At 39.3% G+C, this 20,302-nt stretch overlaps 1 protein-coding gene across 4 annotated transcripts in view; it reads right to left on the bottom strand.

Moving 5' to 3' along the window:
• The window catches only part of TRMT11 (tRNA methyltransferase 11 homolog), a 38,572-nt gene that overhangs the window by 3,013 nt on the left and 15,257 nt on the right, over positions 1-20,302 (bottom strand). For all 4 annotated transcript variants that reach the window (XM_081941796.1, XM_081941793.1, XM_081941794.1 and 1 more), the window contains exons 7-13: positions 19,462-19,618; positions 17,457-17,537; positions 16,007-16,171; positions 11,385-11,457; positions 9,917-10,048; positions 4,439-4,559; positions 192-918 (exon numbers count right to left, since the gene is read on the bottom strand). In XM_081941796.1, coding sequence (XP_081797922.1) covers positions 787-918; positions 4,439-4,559; positions 9,917-10,048; positions 11,385-11,457; positions 16,007-16,171; positions 17,457-17,537; positions 19,462-19,618 — 861 coding nt within the window. In that variant the 3' untranslated portion in view covers positions 192-786. The remainder of the gene's footprint in view (positions 1-191; positions 919-4,438; positions 4,560-9,916; positions 10,049-11,384; positions 11,458-16,006; positions 16,172-17,456; positions 17,538-19,461; positions 19,619-20,302) is intronic.

Raw genomic sequence — 20,302 nt, 5'->3', positions numbered from 1 at the left:
GGTCAGTTAGTAGAAGGGAGACTTCACTATTTCTAATAGTCACAACCTGCCTTCCTATAGTGGCATAAAACTGATTAACAAACAAAAGGGGAAAATAACAACCACCATAACAATCATTTTAAAAATAGCAACACAAATACCAAAAGCAGCAATACCAGGGCTTATTTAAAGTGATAGTAGATCCAACGTACAGATGAGCTTCAGATGTAGAATACCACACGGGATCCTTGGCAGGAAGGAAGAGGGTGTATTGGCTCTAGAAATGGCAGTAAGAAATGATAATTGCTGCGACAGACAATATAATTTTAAAATTCAGAACAAACTTTTCTAAATTTATTGTATGGCGGTTACAAAAGAATAAAGGAAAATGAAATAGATCTTCACAACAGGAAAAAAAATTAAACCAAAACACCATTGTATTATTCCTAAGACTTCCAGATGTTCACAGCTAAAAAAAGCCAAACAATAGTCTTCATTTTTGCTAGAGGTAATAGACTGAAAGGCTAATAGTGATAAAGGTTGTAATCAATTATCATTAGAACTTGAAGTCCTAAAATAAATTAAATAAAGGTCAAAAAAATTCTTGTGCAATAATCTGGTATAAACAAAGTTAATGAAAAAGAACTGTCCTTCACTTATGTTGTGGTTTTTGCTTTGAGTTTAAAAAAAAATTAAAAACAGTATTTGTTCTCTGAAGCTTCTACATAATGTAGAGGTCCAGATGTTCTAATAGCCAAATACAAGCCTTGTGCGTTCCTTGCTTTCATTTTTTCCTTTCCAAACAGATTACTTTTGGCTGTCTTTTTTTTCCTTGGCAATCCTCTTCGTCACTCCACTGAAATATTTCTCACGAAAGGAATCATGACATTTGTATTGCAGATACTGGCTATCCAATATGTGAGAATTATAGTCGTCCTCCTATATGGGATTAAAAGACAATGTGACAATGTTAAAAGACGCTTTGGTATGTCTTGAAATGCTAGAAGAGCTCAACTGCTAAACTATGGCAACAATATTAATTCTTACCCTGCTCTTCATTTTTCTAAAATATTTGGTTGCTGATTCCTGCAAAGATCGGCTGATGAAGATGATGAGATAATCGATAACAAAATGGATTAGGCCCTCTGAATGAGCATACCTGCCAATCGTTTTCATCATGAGGAGACTTGAATGATATTTCAAAATATATGAATTGGATGTAAAACAGTCATTTTAACTGACACCCCATTCTACCCCACTCCAGGGTTTTAAATTACTCTTCATAATGTTCAGAGAGAGACCTATGATACTTCTTGTATTTTGCAATTGTTTTAATATCCTGTTGATAATTTCTTTATTTTGTGCATTATTTGTTGCTGTGAAGAGTCCTTAATGTGAGCCAAAATGCAAGGCAGAATTAATTCTATTAGTAAATGCATAACGAAAATATAAATGCCTGTTAGTGCGAAACATTTCCCTAACCAAACATATTAGTGCACGCTTATAAAGTTATGTTAGGAACACTGCATATCTGAAGACATTGGTCTCAATTTACTAAATTATTGTTTGTTAAAGTTCAGATCTAGGTGAGCATTAAATTTGTGTATTCCCTCCTTTAGCAATCCTTTCCTTTTAACTGAAACATACAAAGAAAAAAATAAATCAGAAAACAGATGGTTATATATGGCGTCGTAGCCTCGAGGACTTAACAGAAAGAAAGAAAGAAAGAAAGAAAGAAAGAAAGAAAGAAAGAAAGAAAGAAAGAAAGAAAGAAAGAAAGAAAGAAAGAAAGAAAGAAAGAAATATTTATATAGGAAGATTGCTTGAGATAACAAGCAAATAACCAAATAAAAATGAATTAACCAATAGGTGTTTTTAGCATGTATTTTACACTGCAAACACAAAGCTCATAGGAGTAGCCAAAGCTGCAAATGTACATTTTGGTTTCCGAATGCAGAAGAATTCAATTTCTGAAAGCACTCATATGTTGAGAAATTTAAAGTTAGCTCAATAAAGATAATGTGAGTAAATCTTTGAAAATTCCAGGCATAAAAAGATTCAACCTATATAACAAATATTCTCAAGAAAAGATTTTAACGCATTTGCTCCCTTAATAATAAGATCTTAGGCATATTGATCTGAACAGTACCAGTATGGATAACATTTTCAAAATCAATTTGCTTAAAATATACATTATCACAAAAATGTGTACCGTGATATTACAGTAAATGCTACCAACACTAATTCTAACAAACATAAATGTTTATCCTATATTACTATTAACATAAGGTTACAAGCTGATATGCTGGTCAAATACAACTAGAGGATGGATTAGAGGCTGGATGGTGATGCATCAACATACGGAAGATGCTTAGATGACACCATCATCACAGCTAAACTAAAATATTATGATGGGATCCTGTTCCTTGAGATTACTGCATTAACCACTGTCATGTTTAAAGCTATTTTTACAAACTGGAAGTCAAAGGACTTTATTTTTTTAATCTTTTTAAAATTTATTTATTTATTTGTCTTAAATCTTAAGATTAAATCTTAATCTCTGAACTGTGACTGGCAAAACGGACTTTTAAGATTTTTAATAGGTTTTTATTAAAATGCTATGCTATGATGAAAAGCTACTAGAGTGTCACTAATATGCTCCTATTGTAAGGTATACACAACAATAATGTTTTATATCATTGTTAGAGCATGAAAATATCTTACAGTTCAAACCATTAATTTAAAGACAATATTGCCTTTAACCAACTGCAAAGTAATACATACATCTTGCTATTTATAGATCAACTATTTGTTAATTTTCTATTCTCTGTCACCCTAAAGCCTTACTTGAGCATGGAAACCCATTTAATGCAGACTAAATGTTTAAAATAGTTTTTCTTGTTCTCTTAAGACAGTTACTGTATTTTCTTCCCAGCAGTGCAAGCAATTTAAATGTCAAATGACCAAAACTAATTTATTGGTACAGAATTACACATTTATTTAAAATTGGGTCCTGACAGATAACCTATGCAATATAATAGCACATCAATAGACCATTTCAAACAAGATACTCAGTGCAGATAATAAAAAATTAAAAACAATTCTATTAAGTGTTTTGTTATTTTATGGTTAAGGGTTTTTCAAGTAATTTTCCAACATCATAATTAGAAAATATTTCTTTGTCAATGTATGCATGCTTATTTTCATCAATGTAAAATTATGGTACTCCCATCCCTTTCAAATGTTAGAACAGGAGAAGCTCCTTAAATTCTTGGTACACTAAAAAGTGGGGAAATGTAACAAATGCTATTGCTAATAGAGTACTGCGTCACAAAGTACTTAGAATATGTGTATGCACACACGTGTGTATTTTCAGTGTTACTGATCATAGCAAGAAAAATTGCATAACTTTACCAAGTTATGGTAAAGTTTTTAAAGTTCATGTCAGAAATTGAGATTTTAAAAAATCCAACTGCTGCCAGAGAGTTCCCCATGAAGTCAGGAGAAATGATATTTGAGAAGACACGAAAAGGATTGCCCTGTCATAAAAATAATAAAATGCTTTACTTTGTCTTACTAAAATGAGATTACTCAGTGATACATAGTTCAAAATTTATTAAATGTAAATGATTTTTCACTTGTCTTAACTGGTTTTTTTATTGTTCCTCACTCTGATTAATTTTGGGTCTCTTTTAATAATGTTAGATATGAAAAAGAAACCTGAAAGCTGGTAACAATCAACATCTAGTAATGACGTCTCCATATGATGTTCCCCACATGAATCGTGCAGACAGAGGACTGTATGAATTTAATACACCCACTAGAAGGATGGTGTCTTCCTTTCCCTTCTATTCTCTTTGAAGTTTCATTGTACGAGCTGAAACCAGCTCAGATTCACATTAATATAGCAGGCCAGGGAACTGTATCTAGAGACTCTATCTAGAGACTGCTTTCAGATGACTTTCATACTTTTAAAATGAGTGAGGGAAGATCCATAAATTCAGACGAGTATCAGAATCGGATCTGGTCTATGTATCCAAACAAAGAGACACCCTGACAAAATATTCCAAAATTGTGATCACCGTCCTCCCTTACAGAGAATAGGGAAAAATCATAACCTTTTAAGTGAAGTCAATGTGCCACGCTTAACTAAAGCAAGTAAAATGAAGAAAATTAAATTAAAGTGAAGAAAATAAAACAAGGGGGGGGATACTTTTTTAAACATCCAATATTCTTCAGAAAGAATGGAAATGAAACTAAACACTTCTTTCCTGGACTGTGTTCAAGTTCATTAAATATTTTGGCTTTCTGTTTCGATATTTATAAGCATTCACAAACTTTCTAAACTTGCTTTAAAAATATAGCTTGGCATGGTAAACACCTTACAACAGTGCAGTACAAAAAGCCATGAGAAAGCTGACAGCTCCTTCCTTGCATGAAAGCCCATCCAAACAATTACCTCAAATTCTTTCACCTTTTCCATGGTTATCAGGTATCTTGATGTGTGGTTGGAAAGCGTCTGCTCACAGTTGCTAACGAGTTTCAGGCAAGGGTGCTGAGGTATAATCTCTTCTGTATATCTGGAAGGAATAAACAGTCAAAGAGCTTATGAACGGTAATATGTGAATCTGAAACAGAACTGCCAGAGGGGTTGATTCAAACTGAATTAGACTATACACTTCCACATGGTTCATAGCCTTATTAAATTTTCCAGAAACAATGTGTGCTAATTGCTTTCAGAATCCAAGAAAGAAAGAAAGAAAGAAAGAAAGAAAGAAAGAAAGAAAGAAAGAAAGAAAGAAAGAAAGAAAGAAAGAAAGAAAGAAAGAAAGAAAGAAAGAAGAAAGAAAGAAGAAAGAAAGAAAGAAAAAGTGTTCTGTAGGGAGAACGAGGCGGACAGGAACTGACGCAAGGCAGGTTGAAGCTAACACAACCTTTATTAACAGTATAACACAGCAAAATGTAAGGCAAAGCTCGACCTGGCAAACAGCAACATTGACAGCTGACAGCCCTTTTTATACTAGAGCTGTCAGACGCTGAACCAATAGAATGGCTGTATTCTCCCGCAACCTGGCAGCTTGCGTCTCAACCAATCAGGGGCCGGCAATGTAGTCAATGGCATCATAGCCTCGAGGACTTAACATCCCTCTCCTCCCAGTTAGCACATGCGTAGTCAGCCAAATACGCTCGCCAGCATCGACTCCGCCCAGATCTCCTTAGTTCAGGGACGGTGGCCAAAGGAGGAGCCGCTGGTGGAGAGTCCTGTGGAACATCAGGAGACTGCGCAGCTGAGTCGGCGGAAAACTTGACCGCTGCGGGACTGACAGGTAAGCCTGGCGACAAGAACGCATCAGTGGGGGGTGTTGTGTGTGGCTCTGTCTGCACTGGAGCAGCCTCTGTCGATATTAGTTCTCCGAGGTAGGATTGGACCTGCACCTGGTGTTGGTCTGCTGTGCTGGTGGCTCACCGTATGACCTGGTTGATGTGTCGGCACCACATTCGCCCGTCACTGAGCTGGACCTTATAAGAGTAGGGTCCAGTTAGTTGCGTGGTTTGTCGGGGAAGCCACCTTGGTCTGGCCCAATAGTTTTGGGCGTAGACTGGGTCTCACATTAAAGCCCCTGTGAGGGGGCTTTTCTCTGCTGCATAACCAGGGTGTAGCCAGTCCAGGGTTATCTGGAGGCGACGACCCGTAAGCCGTTCTGCGGGACTTTTCTTGGTGATTGGGAATGGGGTTGTATGCTGTGCCAGGAGGTATTGGGACAGTTTGTCGTGCTAATTCCCTGGCCCCAGGCAGCCCAATGCCTCCTTAGCCGACCGGACAGTTCGTTTTGCCAGGCCATTTCCGTCGGGGTAGAACGGGGCCGTCGGGGCGTGTCGTATGCCATGCTGGCCTAAAAACATCTGGAAGGGTGCCGATGTGAACTGGGGCCCATTGTCAATCACCATGTCAGGCAACCCATGGGTCGCGAATAGCCTCCCCAGCACCCTAATTACGGCCTCCAAAGTGGTGGATGGCATGAGTGCCAGCTCCACCCACTTCAAGTAGGCATCTATGAGGACCAAGAAGTTCTGCCCTAAGAACGGGCCAGCGAAATCCAAATGGACTTGTGCCCATGGAGCCCGGGGCATGTCCCATTCCCTGATGAGCACAGAAGGGGGAGCTGGTCTAGATTGCTGGCGCTGCTAGCAGGTGGCTACCCAGTTTTCTATTTCCTGGTCAATCTTGGGCCACCACACGTAGCTTCGGCCCAAAGCCTTCATCCACACAATGCTCGGGTGAGCAGTGTGCAGGCAACTTAAAATTGGCAACCTAAGCTTTGGGGGAGCTACCACCCTATTGCCCTATAACAGGCACCCGTTAAGAACGGACAGCTCATGCTGCTGTATATAATAGGGGTGAAACTCATGATCTACTGGCCCCTGTGGCCATCCCCTGCGCACCCAGTCCAAAACCTGGGCCATTATGGGGTCTGTGGCAGAGAGCCTGGCAATATTCCGGGCGGATACTGGCATGGCCAACTCTTCAATTAAGATGACCGAAACTGTAGGAGCAGGGTCCAAAACTGGCGCTGGCAGAGGGCAGCAACTGAGGGCATCAGCGTGCCCCAAGTTTTTTCCTGGCCTATATTGCAATTGATAATTAAACGTAATCATGAAAACGCTTTACCCCTGTTACATCCGCTAGGGCCTCCTTATCCAGCTGACTGTAATTTCTTTCAGCTGCTGAGAGTGTGCGTGAATAATAGGCAATTGGGGCTTCTGAGCCATTAGGTAGGATATGACTCAGAACGGCCCCAATGCCATAAGGCGATGCATCACACGCCAAAGTTAATGGAAGGTGATCACTGTATTGCACTAATAAAAATTTGGATGTAAGGACATCCTTAATTGCCCTAAAGGCTTGGGCTTCCTTAGACGCCCAATGCCAGGGTGTCTTGAAGTCTTGGAGCCTATGAAGAGGCTCTGCCAAAGACACCTTATTGGGTAAAAAAATGGAATAAAAATTAAGCAGCCCCAGAAAGACTTGCAGTTCAGCCTTAGAGGAGTGCGTGGGGGTTTTCTTAATTGCCTCTACCTTGGACGGAGTAGGGTGGATGCCTTTGGAATCAACTAGATACCCCAAAAATTCTACACTGGGGACCCCTATCCTACACTTTTCTTGTTTGAGTTTCAGCCCCGCTTGGCAGAAAGGGGTCTGGACTGCTCTTAATTTATTGACGAGCTCAGCTTGGTCCAAAGCAGATATAAGCACGTCGTCGAAATAGGTTACCACCCCTGGCAGCCCCTGGAGTATCCGCTCCATTAGGCTCTGGAAAATATCCGGGGCTACACTGACCCCAAATTGCAAGCGTTTACATTTGAAAGCTCCCCGATGCGTTATGATGGTTTGAGCCATGGCAGTGGCTTTGTCCACCGGGAGCTGCTGGTATGCTTGTGCCAAGTCTAACTTGGCAAAAATGTTTCCCTGACCCAAGGAATGGAGCAGATGTTGAACCACTGGCACTGGGGAAGGGTTGGCTTGCAACCCTTTATTAATGGTGCATTTAAAATCCCCACAAATTATAATACTACCATCCTGCTTAATAGATATTACTATGGGGGTCTCCCAGGAGGAGTGGTCTACTGCTTCGAGCACTCCTTGTGCTATTAATTTATCTAGCTCTAAATCTACTTTGGGCCGAAGAGCAAAAGGCACTCTCCTGGGTTTTAGACGTATTGGCGCCACCTGGAGGTCCAAGTTAAAAGAAATGGGGGTCCCAATATATTTACCAAGCTTGTTGTCAATATGTCCGCAAACTCGCTGGCCAGTGCGGTGAAGGAATCTGGAACAACAGAGTGGATGCCGGAGACGTTGAGCCCCAATGTGAGAACCAATCAAGACCCGGGAGGCTGGGCAGATGGCCATCTACAATGATGAGGGGAAGAGGCCCCTGGAAGTTATTGCTGGCTATTGTGAATGTGCTGCAACCCACAATGGGTATTGGCTGTCCTTGATAGTCTCTGAGGCAAAGTGGGCACTGCCTGAATTGATCTTTGGTCAGGCTGGGCACTATCTGTTTGATAGCAGCCCAAGAGACCAGGGATTTGGAAGAGCCAGTGTCCACTTCCATCTTGCAGGGCTCTCCCTCTATGCGCACAGTCAGGTATATCTTATGGGTAGGCTTAGTCAGGGACGCATGGCTGATAGCCCAATCAGGGTGCTGCTGGTCACCTGCGATGGCAAAGCAGTCTTCGCGGTGTTTGGGAAGTCTTTTTACGAATTGTCTAGACAAAGCGCACTCCGGAGGTGGGTCATCGATTGGCATAGCCGCTCTGCAGACCTTGGCTAAATGTCCTTTCCTATCACACCGACGGCATATTGCGGCTTTGAACCTGCAGACTGACCTTGCATGGTTCCCGTCACAACCCAGGCAACCCGCCTAAGGTAAAAAATCAGCTTGAGTCCGTTTTTTCCTGGTGGCTAGTTTGAGGTGGCTAATCTCGTCGTCGTCGTCTTCTTCGTGGTGGACAGCATGGCCCCTGCTGGCATGGGTGGCCGATGGCAGAAATCTCTGAATTTCTGCGGTACATTTGTCTGACATTTCATATGCCATGGCTTCATCCACGGCTGCCTGAAGGCTCAGCTCTTTTCGTGCCAGCAAGCGTCGCTGAAGTCTGAGGTCTTTGATAGCACAGACCAGCTGTTCTAACAGGGCATCATCCAGCACAGGAAAGTCACAGTGCAGGGCTGCTGTTCTGAGGGAAGCCATGTAATCGCTCACAGTTTTCCCTTCTCTCTGGGTCCTCTGCCTAAACGCATAACATCTGGCTATGCGCGAGGGAGTTGGAGAGTAATGATTTTTAAGTTTCTTCAAAAGAGTCTCCCAAGTCATCGAATGGACAGATTGAGGGCCTGCTAAAGCCTTGGTTGTTCTAAACATCTCGTGGCCATATGCGCTGATATGCACATATGCGAGAATATCCTCTTTTACGGCCAATGGACAAACCGGTGAAGTCATTTGCCTCCAGGAAGCACTCGAATCGCTCGAGGTAGGTGTCCCATGTTTCAGTGGCTGGGCTGAATGCCGTGAATGCTGGTAGATTAGCCATCCTTAGAAGGACAGAACTTGAAGAATTAGCCTTGGAGCGACTTCTCGTCACCTGTGACTTGAGGCAGCTCTTATTAGTGACTTCGCTCTTCCTTACCTCAGTCCTGATCCCACCTTTGTCACTAGTGTTCTGTAGGGAGAAAGAGGCAGACAGGAACTGAGGCAAGGCAGGTTGAAGCTAACACAACCTTTATTAACAGTATAACACAATAAAATGTAGGGCAAACTTCGACCCGGCAAACAGAAGCATTTGACAGCTGACAGCCCTTTTTATACTAGAGCTGGCTGCTCGCGTCTCAACCAATCAGTGGCCGGCAATGATAGTCAATGGTGTCGTAGCCTCGAGGACTTAACAAAGAAAGAAAGAAAGAAAGAAAGAAAGAAAGAAAGAAAGAAAGAAAGAAAGAAAGAAAGAAAGAAAGAAAGATAGATGTTGCAGATAAAAGTTTGGTTTAAATAGGATAAATATACCATGTAGATTTTTCTTGCAACAGTTATTGAAATAAATTATTAAAATCTGCCTAATAGAAGCATTTTTTTAAAAAAAAGCTGTCCATACAATACTAAGCTGTTTTTCTAAATTTGAGAAATATGTTTCTGCCATCCTGAGTTTATTAGAACAAGGATGTTACATATGTAATTAATACTCCTTTTCTAAGCTGCAAATTGTTTACCAATAAATCCAAATGATTTCATTTTCAGTAAAATCTAGCAAATATCCAGTGTTTAGTATTCACTAACAAAATAATATACAAATAGGGAAAATATCCCCACAGACTTCAGAATCTATTCTCTCCTGTTCCATATATTAAAATCTGAGAACTATTGTAATATAGAATACTTACTCTGGTTTGTACACAGGCAACCAGTAGACCAATCTTCCCCCAAGAACCAAATACTTTGCCGCAAATTTTAACAGGTCAAAGATTATATCACTCAGCTGATAATTTGAAGAAACTAGGTTATGATTTTCAGTGCTAGGAGATATTTTGAAAAGTAAATAATAATAGTTATTGATACTTAGATATTTCACAGTTAAGAACAAAACCTAAAGATTAATTATCTCTCACAGGAATCTAAAAGTTTTCTCCTAGCCTTTAAAAATGCACTGATCTACTTGGTCTATTTAGTCTAATTAAGAATAAGTGTAAATAAAGTTTTTATATAAAGTTTGGATTTAAGGAAATATAAGGCACTCTATAAGAAGAGCAAAATTGTAGCAGTAATAAGGATCTGGAAAGGCACATGGTGATTCAATTTTATAAACTTTGGTGGGAGATGGAGTGGAACTTGAAAAGGTAAAGAATGCAAGATTATACTTGGTACAGATTTCAAACTCATGATTTCTGGTGAATACTTTAAAGCATAGCCTTACTGACATACATAACGCATGTCCAATTTGGAATTGGCTTTACAAACTCAATTATATATAGGAGTTTGGATGAAACATAAGGTAGATTTTGCTTTGAACCCCAAATAATCAATTATATTGCAAAAGTTCAGCCAAACTACTTCAGATCAGCCATGGTTTGGCAAAAGAAATCCCATAATATTTTTGAGTCTTTGCCAAAATAAAACCCCCAGAATCCCAGAATGATTTAATAGGCTGAATATGGCAAAAGTAGAGTGCATCGCCCCCTCCCCTTTCTCCAAGTGGCCTTTATGCTTGTTTGATCCTCTTTCCACAAGCTACTGCTGTTTCCTCAGCATGACTTAACCCACTATCTACCTTTTCATGACCTTCCTCTCCCTACATCTCCTCAGTTACATTGACCATGCAACAATTTTGTCTGCTCTTACCTCACAAAACCACTCTTGTCCAGAACTATTATGTTTCATTCCATATCAAGAACAAAACAGCCCTGTTTAGTATATAAACCAAAATTTCAAAAACATACATGTTTGAAACATGCATGACAGAAAACCTGCTCTTTCATGTATGCAGCGTGTTAGTAATTGTTATTGCCGGTCTTCAAAGTTACAATAACATCTGGTAAGATTTAGAGAAGGAACTCTAATTAATATTAGTGAATTATCTTTTTTGCCCGTTTCATCTATTTTCTAGAGATTACACCAAAATGCACCACTATTTTCCATACGGGAGCAATAATTTAGATAAATTTCTAACCCCAAAATGTATCCGAAAAGAGATACACAAACCAAACAAATGCTATATAAAAACTCTCTAATTAGAAACAGCATGGTTGAATTGGTTACTACTTTGGCAGAAGATTATAGCATTCAGCAAATGTTTTCACAGCCACAGCTAGCTTTCTGTTCAGATTTGTGATTCATAATCCAAGATCTGCCTACCTTTTTTCAATCATTTTTGGTATTTCACGCTGTGAACCAATTTTTCTGGTGGCTTCCCGAATGCCATATGGTGCTACAAAGAAAATAAATACAAGACACATATTGGTTTACACAACTCTGAAATTTTAGCGGCTACTAGTTCATTAACAGCAAGAACTCTCTCCATAGTCTTAATATACAAACAGATATACATATCTGAACCAACTACACTGACTTCATTCAAGGACCCAAAGGAGACCTGTTATATTTAAAATCCTACTGATAGTTAAATAACCAGGTGTTCCCACACAGATTAGCCCATCCAGTCTGATGTACTACCCTATATCTGGTCACTGATAAATCCTTGATTTATGAACTAACCCACAGAAAGCTATTCTGCAATATGTTGGCTAATCTTTTAACACAACACAGAATTCTTAGCTAGAGAGATGAGACCTCTTTCTTCAAATCAAGGTTCAGCTAACTGAATTTGATCCTGCTGCCTAAGCTGGTTTTATCTGAACATAATACAAATCCATTTTTTCCCCAAAAAAGAGGTCATTCAGTCAGCTGTGGCCTGAATGACCTTTTACTCTGTCTTTGTCACTTGCTTTGGGCATGCCAAGGGAATGAATGGGAAACAGGATGCATGTATTTATAATGATAAAATTGTGATATTGCAAAGCAATTCTTCTTTTGCGCAACGGCTTTTTGGAGTCAGAACGTAGAGGAGGCACCCCATCTACTGGTATCCAGATCCCTCAGCTCTCTTCATCTAATTGCTTTAATTGATTAACTCACCATTAAGATCCACCAAGCTTTAAAAATGATGGGTGGTCTGTCCCTGTGCTCCTCCCCCTCCTTAAAAAGGACTATTCTCTTGCTCATGCATCTAGTTTAAAGTCTTGTTAAACATGCAGCAGAACTTTGATGTGATTCTTTCTAGCTGCATAATATACGGGAGCGCTTACAAAGGTTCCATTAATCTCAACAAACTGAAACCAGTGAAATGTTATAAAAAGCTCAGTTGAATCAAGGACTAGTAGGCACAGTTTGTTAACTTACATTTGATTCAACATTTAAACTGTACTTCTTTATCATTTATGCTTTAATAAGCCTAGTAAAAATGAATCGAAACTAAACTAGAAGAAAAAAGAAAACCACAATAAAAATTCAGAAAGTGCAGAAACAAGAAAAGGAAAAGAAAAAGGCAACAAAGACAATAATAAAATGGCTTCCAACCTTCATCACACCAAACATTAGGTGCTATAGTAACTTTTCACCTTCTTTTAAAAGTCACAAATAATAACTCTTCTCTCCTTAACTTTTATCCATACCCAATCCAGAAATCGTCATCTTTTCAGTTCTGGTTCAGCAGAGTCCATTTGAAGTTACCAGAAATATCAAATACTTTATCCCTGAAATACTCCATGTTTGTATTTCTCCTTTTTGCTCTTCGTTAACGTTAGCCTTTAAATCATTCCAATGGTATCACAAGATTTGATCTTTCACCAATCCTTGGCATTCAAGAGCAGTCTTCAAAGCTTTAGCAGCCTACTTTGTAAATCCCATAAAATGGCATCATTCAGGATTTCATCCAGATCCTTTCCCCAATTTGTGGTTGTGTCCCACAAATATAATATTTAATATAGGTTTTTTTTTTCAAATCTTATCACAAAGATAACCAATATTCCAATCTTTCTGGTCCTCCAATCCACTTAAAACTTTCTTAAATCTTTTTTTTTGTCAAATGTATATATTTTTTTAAAAAAAATCTGTTTAAAATTTCCTAAATCTCAAAAAAGTAAAACTTATCAACTGTCAAATTTGAATGCCTGTGATAGCCATAAAGTGGTTAAATTGAACACTTCTGACTGTTATTCAAAAGTGAGTTTAGCTGAATTAACGTCAGTTTTAAAAGTTCCAATTCTGGTGAGAACAAAGATTGTCTCCCTTGGCTCCTGGCACTCAAACCTATGAGAGGCCATCATTTCAAACATCTGTGGGCAACCTCCCCTTTTCTCCTTCTCCAGAGAGCTTTCACAGCATTCGTGGTCTTAACACTGTTTTTTTTTAAAACATTTAATTCAGCATTTAAACTGTACAGTTTAATTGTTCACACTTCGACACTATTGTAAAACTATTATTACTTTACTTTAAAGTAAGTTTAATATTTTAGTCCATTTCCACGTTTAAATATTATTTTATTTGTTTATTAGATTTACATGTCGCCCCTCTCCTCTAAATGCTGGATGATTATTAATATATTTGGCTGAAGGATCCTTTCGGTTTTCCTATGGTCTATGAAAAATATTTTTGGACGTGATTAATGAGAGAATTTATTTTACAGTCAGTGTTAAAGCATAAATGTACACTTTTGCTCTGATAGAAATAAACTCTTTTTCTCTAAATAGTGCTATCATTCATACCTTCTAAATACTGATTCATTAAAAAGTATGAATTCAAAGCAAGCATAAAAATGGGATTTTTTGGTACTTTTATGAAATTCACAATGGTTCAACAAGCAATAGAATTAAATATGTTCAATTTAAACCAAAAAAGGGACAACCCTAATTTTACATTATTTAGTCCATGTAAATATTTAGTTGGTATGGTGTTAAATTCTGTGTTACTTTTCCAACCAAGTCACATTTCCTAAATTACATAACCATACATAGCAAAGAGGCATTTAAAATATTTAGCTTATTACTGGTGTTTTTCTAATTAATCCCAATAAAAAAACAAGCCCAATAAGAAAAGGCAGGAAAACTGAAGCATATGGTATTACTACAGAAACGACGAAAGATGGGGAGGCAACAAGACAATGCACCATATAACATATGTATAAACAATGCAGCATTCCATTAATATTTTTAAGCCATTAATAATTTGTACTCATTGGAAATGATCTTGACTTGGTCAGAAAAATAACACAGAATTTAATACCAACTAAAGGAGAAACCATCATATTTTGCAATGCACACCTAGAATTCCTCTCTGTTTGCTTATGGAAATTCCAGATGCAAGCATTACATTTGAAATTAAGATGCTTCACACGTACTACCACGTTTCCCTGAAAATACGACAGGGTCTTATTTTCTTTTTACCTACAAAATATGGCTTGGGCCTTATTATGAGGGAAGGGTTTACTGTTTTGGGGTTGCTGGGTGGCTGCTCTCTTGTGAGCAGGCTCCCAAAGAGCCGGGCACAGCCTCATGGGCGAATGGCTGTGTTGCGCTGTCGCAGCAGCGCAACACAACAGCCATGAAGCGACCATGCTCATGAGCAGCCACCCGGCAAATCCCCTTTGCAGCCGGGCACAGCGCCATTCACTGACCTAGGGGTATCGGCAAGCCGCATGAGTGCCTCTTCGCCACCTGGCTCCCACGGCTTGGCACCTTCCAAATGCCAGTGAATGACGCTCTGCACAGCTGGAGAGGGGGGGTTGCGCGAGCGGCTGTTCCGCTCTCGCTCACCCGCCTCCCAGCCTCATGATGCATGGCCCAGCTCTCATTACGGAGCCAGGGCACCTCCGCCGCTGCCGCCATCCCAGCCTGGCTTTTTCCACGGCTTCCAACCTGAGTCTTTCAGCAGTGGCCACTCTGGGCGCACGCTCTATGGTTGTGGACCAGTTGCCTGCAGAGTGTACAACCATAGAGCGTGCGCCCAGAGCAGCCACTGCCGAAAGACTCAGGTTGGAAGCCATGGAAAAAGCCAGGCTGGGATGGCAGTGGCGGCGGAGGTGCCTTGGCTCCGTAATGAGAGCTGGGCCATGCATCGTGAGGCTGGGAGGTGGGTGAGCGAGAGCGGAATAGCTGCTTTCAGCTGCGCAACTCCCCTCTCCAGCCGTGCAGACAGCCATTCACTGGCATTTGGAAGGCGCTATGCCCGGCTGCAAAGGGGGTTTGCCGGGTGGCTGCTCGTGAGTGTGGTCGCTTCATGGCTGTTGTGATGCGCTGCTGCGACAGCGCAACACAGCCATTCGCCCATGAGGCTGTGCCCGGCTCTTTGGGAGCCTATTCGCAAGAGAGCAGCCGCCCGGCAACCCCCCTCTTCAGATGGGCACAGCACTGCTCACCAACCTAGCGGTATCCCAAAGGCGCCAAGCAACACAATCACCTTTGCCTACCCCCAGGTTCCCGTAGCTTGGCACCTTCAGGATACTGTTAGGTTGGTGAGCAGCGCTCTGCCTGGCCGGAGGTGGGAGGTTGTCCAGGGGGCTTATATGTGGGGACGGGTTATATTTTTGCCCACCAGAAAAATATGGCATGGCTGTATTATGAGGACATGTCGGATTTTCGGGGAAACACGGTAACTTTACTTTTTTTGAAGGGGGGTGGGGTATAATGAGAGCAAATGCTTATTTATTCATTCACAGAAATAAACTTGCATGCCAGTACTGTGATGTTTCCAAAGTACTGAGGCACGTTTCTACTGGATTTACTATTACACAAAACAATGCACACTTGAGTTCAATATTCCTGAAAAATATTAGCATATTTTAAAGGTCCAGATGTTCCTATTCTCATATTTCATCATACGCATCTACCTCTATAACAGGTTTATAGATATTTCCATTTTGTCACCATCCCCATGGTCCACATTCATGAATTATAGTTATTTCGTTTTGGATCTTCACTTACGGTCTGTAATGATTGCATCAAACTGCACTCCCTTCCTCCATATGGGTTTTGATGCATCCGAAACAAATATGTCAAGGTAGTATTTCTCCAAACCGTACTGGCGAAGGTTGGCTCTAATATTTTCATCAGGTCCTCTCCACTTTTGATTTTTTCTACTAGCTTTGCCTTTGAGTGATGAAGAAGGGGGGGGGGGAATCATGGTGAGATTAAAATAATCCTCAATGTTTCTTTTGTCATTGCAATTCTTTTATATTCCATTCAACTAAATAACATTTGGTAAGAATATTCCTCCTTCACCTTAAATTGATCGCAAGTGATACCACCTAATTCATAATCAAATAGTCACAACTCTTCAGTAAGTTCCAGAAGAAAACAAAAACTTGCATGGCAGCATTTCCTACAGGTAGCACTCAGGTTACATCCATTCTTACAACAGTGCTGAACAATGGAGACTTATGATTGGTCCTGAGGGTTCCAATCATCACAAGGAACCCACAGTCACATGATTGTGATCTGGACACTCTGTGCCTGACTTACAATTATGAAGTTGCAGCGAGCTGCAGTCATGTGATTGCGATTTCTGATTTCCCTTCTGCAAAGTCAATGGGAAGCCGGCACCAAATCAGAACTTGAGGTCAAGTGAAGTCATCACTTAACCACTTTCGTAATCCTTGGTTAACTATAGCAACTGGGACTGCCAGAAATAACGTCGTTAAGCGACATCATCACATAACATCAGACTTTAGAGCTCCATAGCTTAGTAATGGCAATTCTGGTCCCAATTGTCATTGTAAGCCAAGGACTACCTATATTTCATTTAAAATAACAGAAAAGCCGCTATTATACTTTAGGATGACCTGAAACATTTAAACAAATAAAAAAGCGAAGTCAATTCCCATTTCCTCTTTTCAGGATTTCTGGATAGTACCCAAAACCAGAATTCATCTCTTCTCTCTGATGAGACAGAAACATAGCAACTCAGTGTACATTTTTTACTGTATCTCGTGAGAAAAACCCACTATTATTGCTGGAAAAGAAAAGAAATGATGACTACCTAAAACAACACATTATAAGAAATCAACCCATGACTCTCAACTTATGGCTCAACTTATTTTATGCACACACCATAAGTTGATTACATCTCCTAGATTTTTTTTTATAGTCAAGCACCATTCCATTTTGCAAACAGCCACCTAAATTCGCATGTAACTGAAAAATTAATCTGAAGAAAGGCACGCTCTTCCTTGAACAATCAGGAGTAAAATTCATTTGCATTTTCTTTTGACAGTAAAATTGTCTGTCTATCATAGCTCACTATGAGGAAGATCATGTGAGGCCGTGAGTAATTACTACTGTCTGATAAAATTTCCTGGGTTCAGTAGCTGTTTTGGGGCTACTATATCTTATATAATTAATTAATTTGTACTAGTAAATAATGAAAAGCACATACCCAACCCATGTACTATATTATAATCTATATCTGTGCCGCAGACATATGCTCCAAAGTGCGCAGAAGCTATAAGAAGTCCACCTGCAAGCCAAAGAAAAGAAGCAAAATATGCTCATTACAATTCACAAAATATTCCACAGTAGGGCGGAGCATGACTTCATAAAAATATTCCCAACATACTTGGAGTGCCTGAATATTTTGCCTTGTTTATGTGGCATAGACTAGGCTACTGTCATCATCACACAGAAATAATAATTTTTGACAATTGTTTTCAGCAACCCTCAGGCCTTGAATGTTTGTTTCTTTGGCCAGAAGTCTCACCTTTTTTCACCAGTGCAAATTGTTTTAAATATTAATATTTAAATTGTCTTCATAGCAAAATTGCATACACTATTGCTACTTAGTGTATATCTCATTTTGAACCAATTTACATCATACAAAAAGTGCGTCTCATACAACGTGTGACACAAGCGCCCTCTACTGTTTTGTTCAAGAAAAACAACTGAAGGAATATCTTGAATCACATAAGAAATAGCATTTAGACAACACAGCAATTTTTTAGAAGATCTATGGTGAACTTCATTATAAAATCTGAAATTTGTTCAGAGCAATGGGCACACAAATAGCTTCCTTGGTCATACAAATCCTGAAGGGATTTTTTTGATACGCTTTAGTGCAGGAAGAAGAAAGGTGCACTGTCAAATAATTATAGTCTGTAAAGGAATCTAAAAATGACCTTGCGGAAAGTTTGAAACAGCCATTAAAGGCAGGAAGGAAGATATGAGCTATTAAGGAGGAACTTGGAGAAGTTCCAGAAATTGAAGTAAGAATGAGAAAGAAACTCAAGATGACCTTGTCTTGATTTTCTTTAATACAGGATGGGTAGAAGGAAACTTGGAAGTAGCTTTCAAGAATAAATATTTGTGCCCTATATTATTTCTAGAATTGCAGCAATGTCTGTTTCTTGAACCTGAAGGGTTGACATCAATTTTGAAAGCCTCTCCAAGTATTTTCTTTATCCTGTCTTATATGAAGTTTATGAAATCAAGACAGGATTACCTTCAATCTCGGGACTGTGCAATCCCTTTTCAAAATCCCTTTTCCAAGTCCCTTTTCCATGGCTCATTCTTTAATTCACCTGTTAGCATCTTTTTCCTATCTGCCTCATTTCCAAATTCCTTTACATAAGGCCACCAGCTCCTGAGCTCTAAACATCTGTATTCCTTCCCAAAATATTCTATCAACCAGTTTTCTTCAATCCAAATGAATGGGATTCCTGAGTGGTTACACTGGAATGAACCATAATGGGGCAATGTCATAGATATAAAACTATCCTTGTTTATTTTTCCTACCGGATGAATCACTGCTAAGAGTTGAGTCATCAAACAAGTATTCTTGACCTATTTCCAGATATTATGACTGATGCTGCAGTTTCTTCGAAGCCAATGACTTCTGATATCAACTGCAACAGGAACTGCATGAATAAAACAATTAAGCTGAATATTTTTTAGTAGTTGTAAGTTCTAAGCAGTGATCTGGTATGGTTATAATGAAGCTTCAGAGCTAAAGATTAATATTAAAGTTTTTATAAAGAACGCATGAGCCTAGGGAATAAATCACATTTAGATTAATGAGGATGTTGCATAATTATATCTGGATAATATATACCTGCATCTGTATAATTTCATTTACCAGCAGGAAGGGAAACCTATGCCCAAGGACCCATTCTCAGTGATGCTTAACTCCCACTCACAATATGCTTCAGCACTTCCATACTGGCTGGGGCTGCTGGGGAATTGTTGTTTAGCAACATCTACAGTAGAATGCCAAGGGTCTGTAGAAACTGCATATTCCCAAAAGCAAATTCTTCTATCTAAAAACTTGGGAGATGGCCAGGTACGTTTGGTGAAATAAAAATAAAATATTAGCAGATTATAAATGTAAAACATTTCATGTATTTTTTTTACTTGATAAAGTTTGGAGGAGAGGAAAGAGAGGGGGATACCTGTTCCCACAAAGGGATCGAACACAATATTGTTTGGTTTTACTTTTCCATGGTTTGCCATGATAAAAGCCAAGCCGGAATGCATGCTCGTGTTCCCAATAAAATGTCTTTTTTTAACACTGTAGGATTCAATAAGGTCCCGTTGTCCATTGGCAATCTGTGGGATACATGGTTGGGAAGGCAGAGAGAGAAAAAGAACAAGAAAGATTTATTTTGGTTACCAAACACGTCTAAAACATACGAAAAACAAACACAGAATGATTTTTTAAAAACCATAGGTGCATATATTTTATCACATTACCATGTTTTATAGAAGAAAAAAAGAGAGAAGAATTGATGGAACTAAGGATAGAAATCTTGTCAGAACCACTAGCGATAACCAAAGATAAGCTGATCGAAGCAGATGGAGGGTTTCAAGCTTATACAAGATATGCAAAAAGCAATAAGTTGCGAAGAGAAGTCCATACAAAACTTACTAAGGAAATAACCAGAATATTAATGCCACAAATGGCAAGAGACACAAGACTGCACTATTACTGGAAAGACACAAGTTGATGTAATGAAAGCTTATGATAAAAAAATAAGTCAAATTTAGTTAAATTTATTTTATTTATTTATTTTATTTATTATTCGTATTTATAGACCGCCCCCTCTCCCGAAAGGGACTCGGGAGCATTATGTATTTAGAGCATTATGTATAAAATGAATAAATAATAAATAAATAAATATTTATTTCTTAGCCGCACCCTCTCCCGAAGGACTCGGGGCGGCGTACAATGAAACATATGAAATAAATATGTGGACAAAACAAACATATAACAGAGACATATACCGAGACATA

Source organism: Natrix helvetica (assembly GCF_964273705.1).
Source record: "Natrix helvetica genome assembly, chromosome: 2".
In the NCBI taxonomy this organism is placed as follows: Eukaryota; Metazoa; Chordata; class Lepidosauria; order Squamata; family Natricidae; genus Natrix; species Natrix helvetica.
This window is presented reverse-complemented; position numbering and strand designations above follow the sequence as displayed.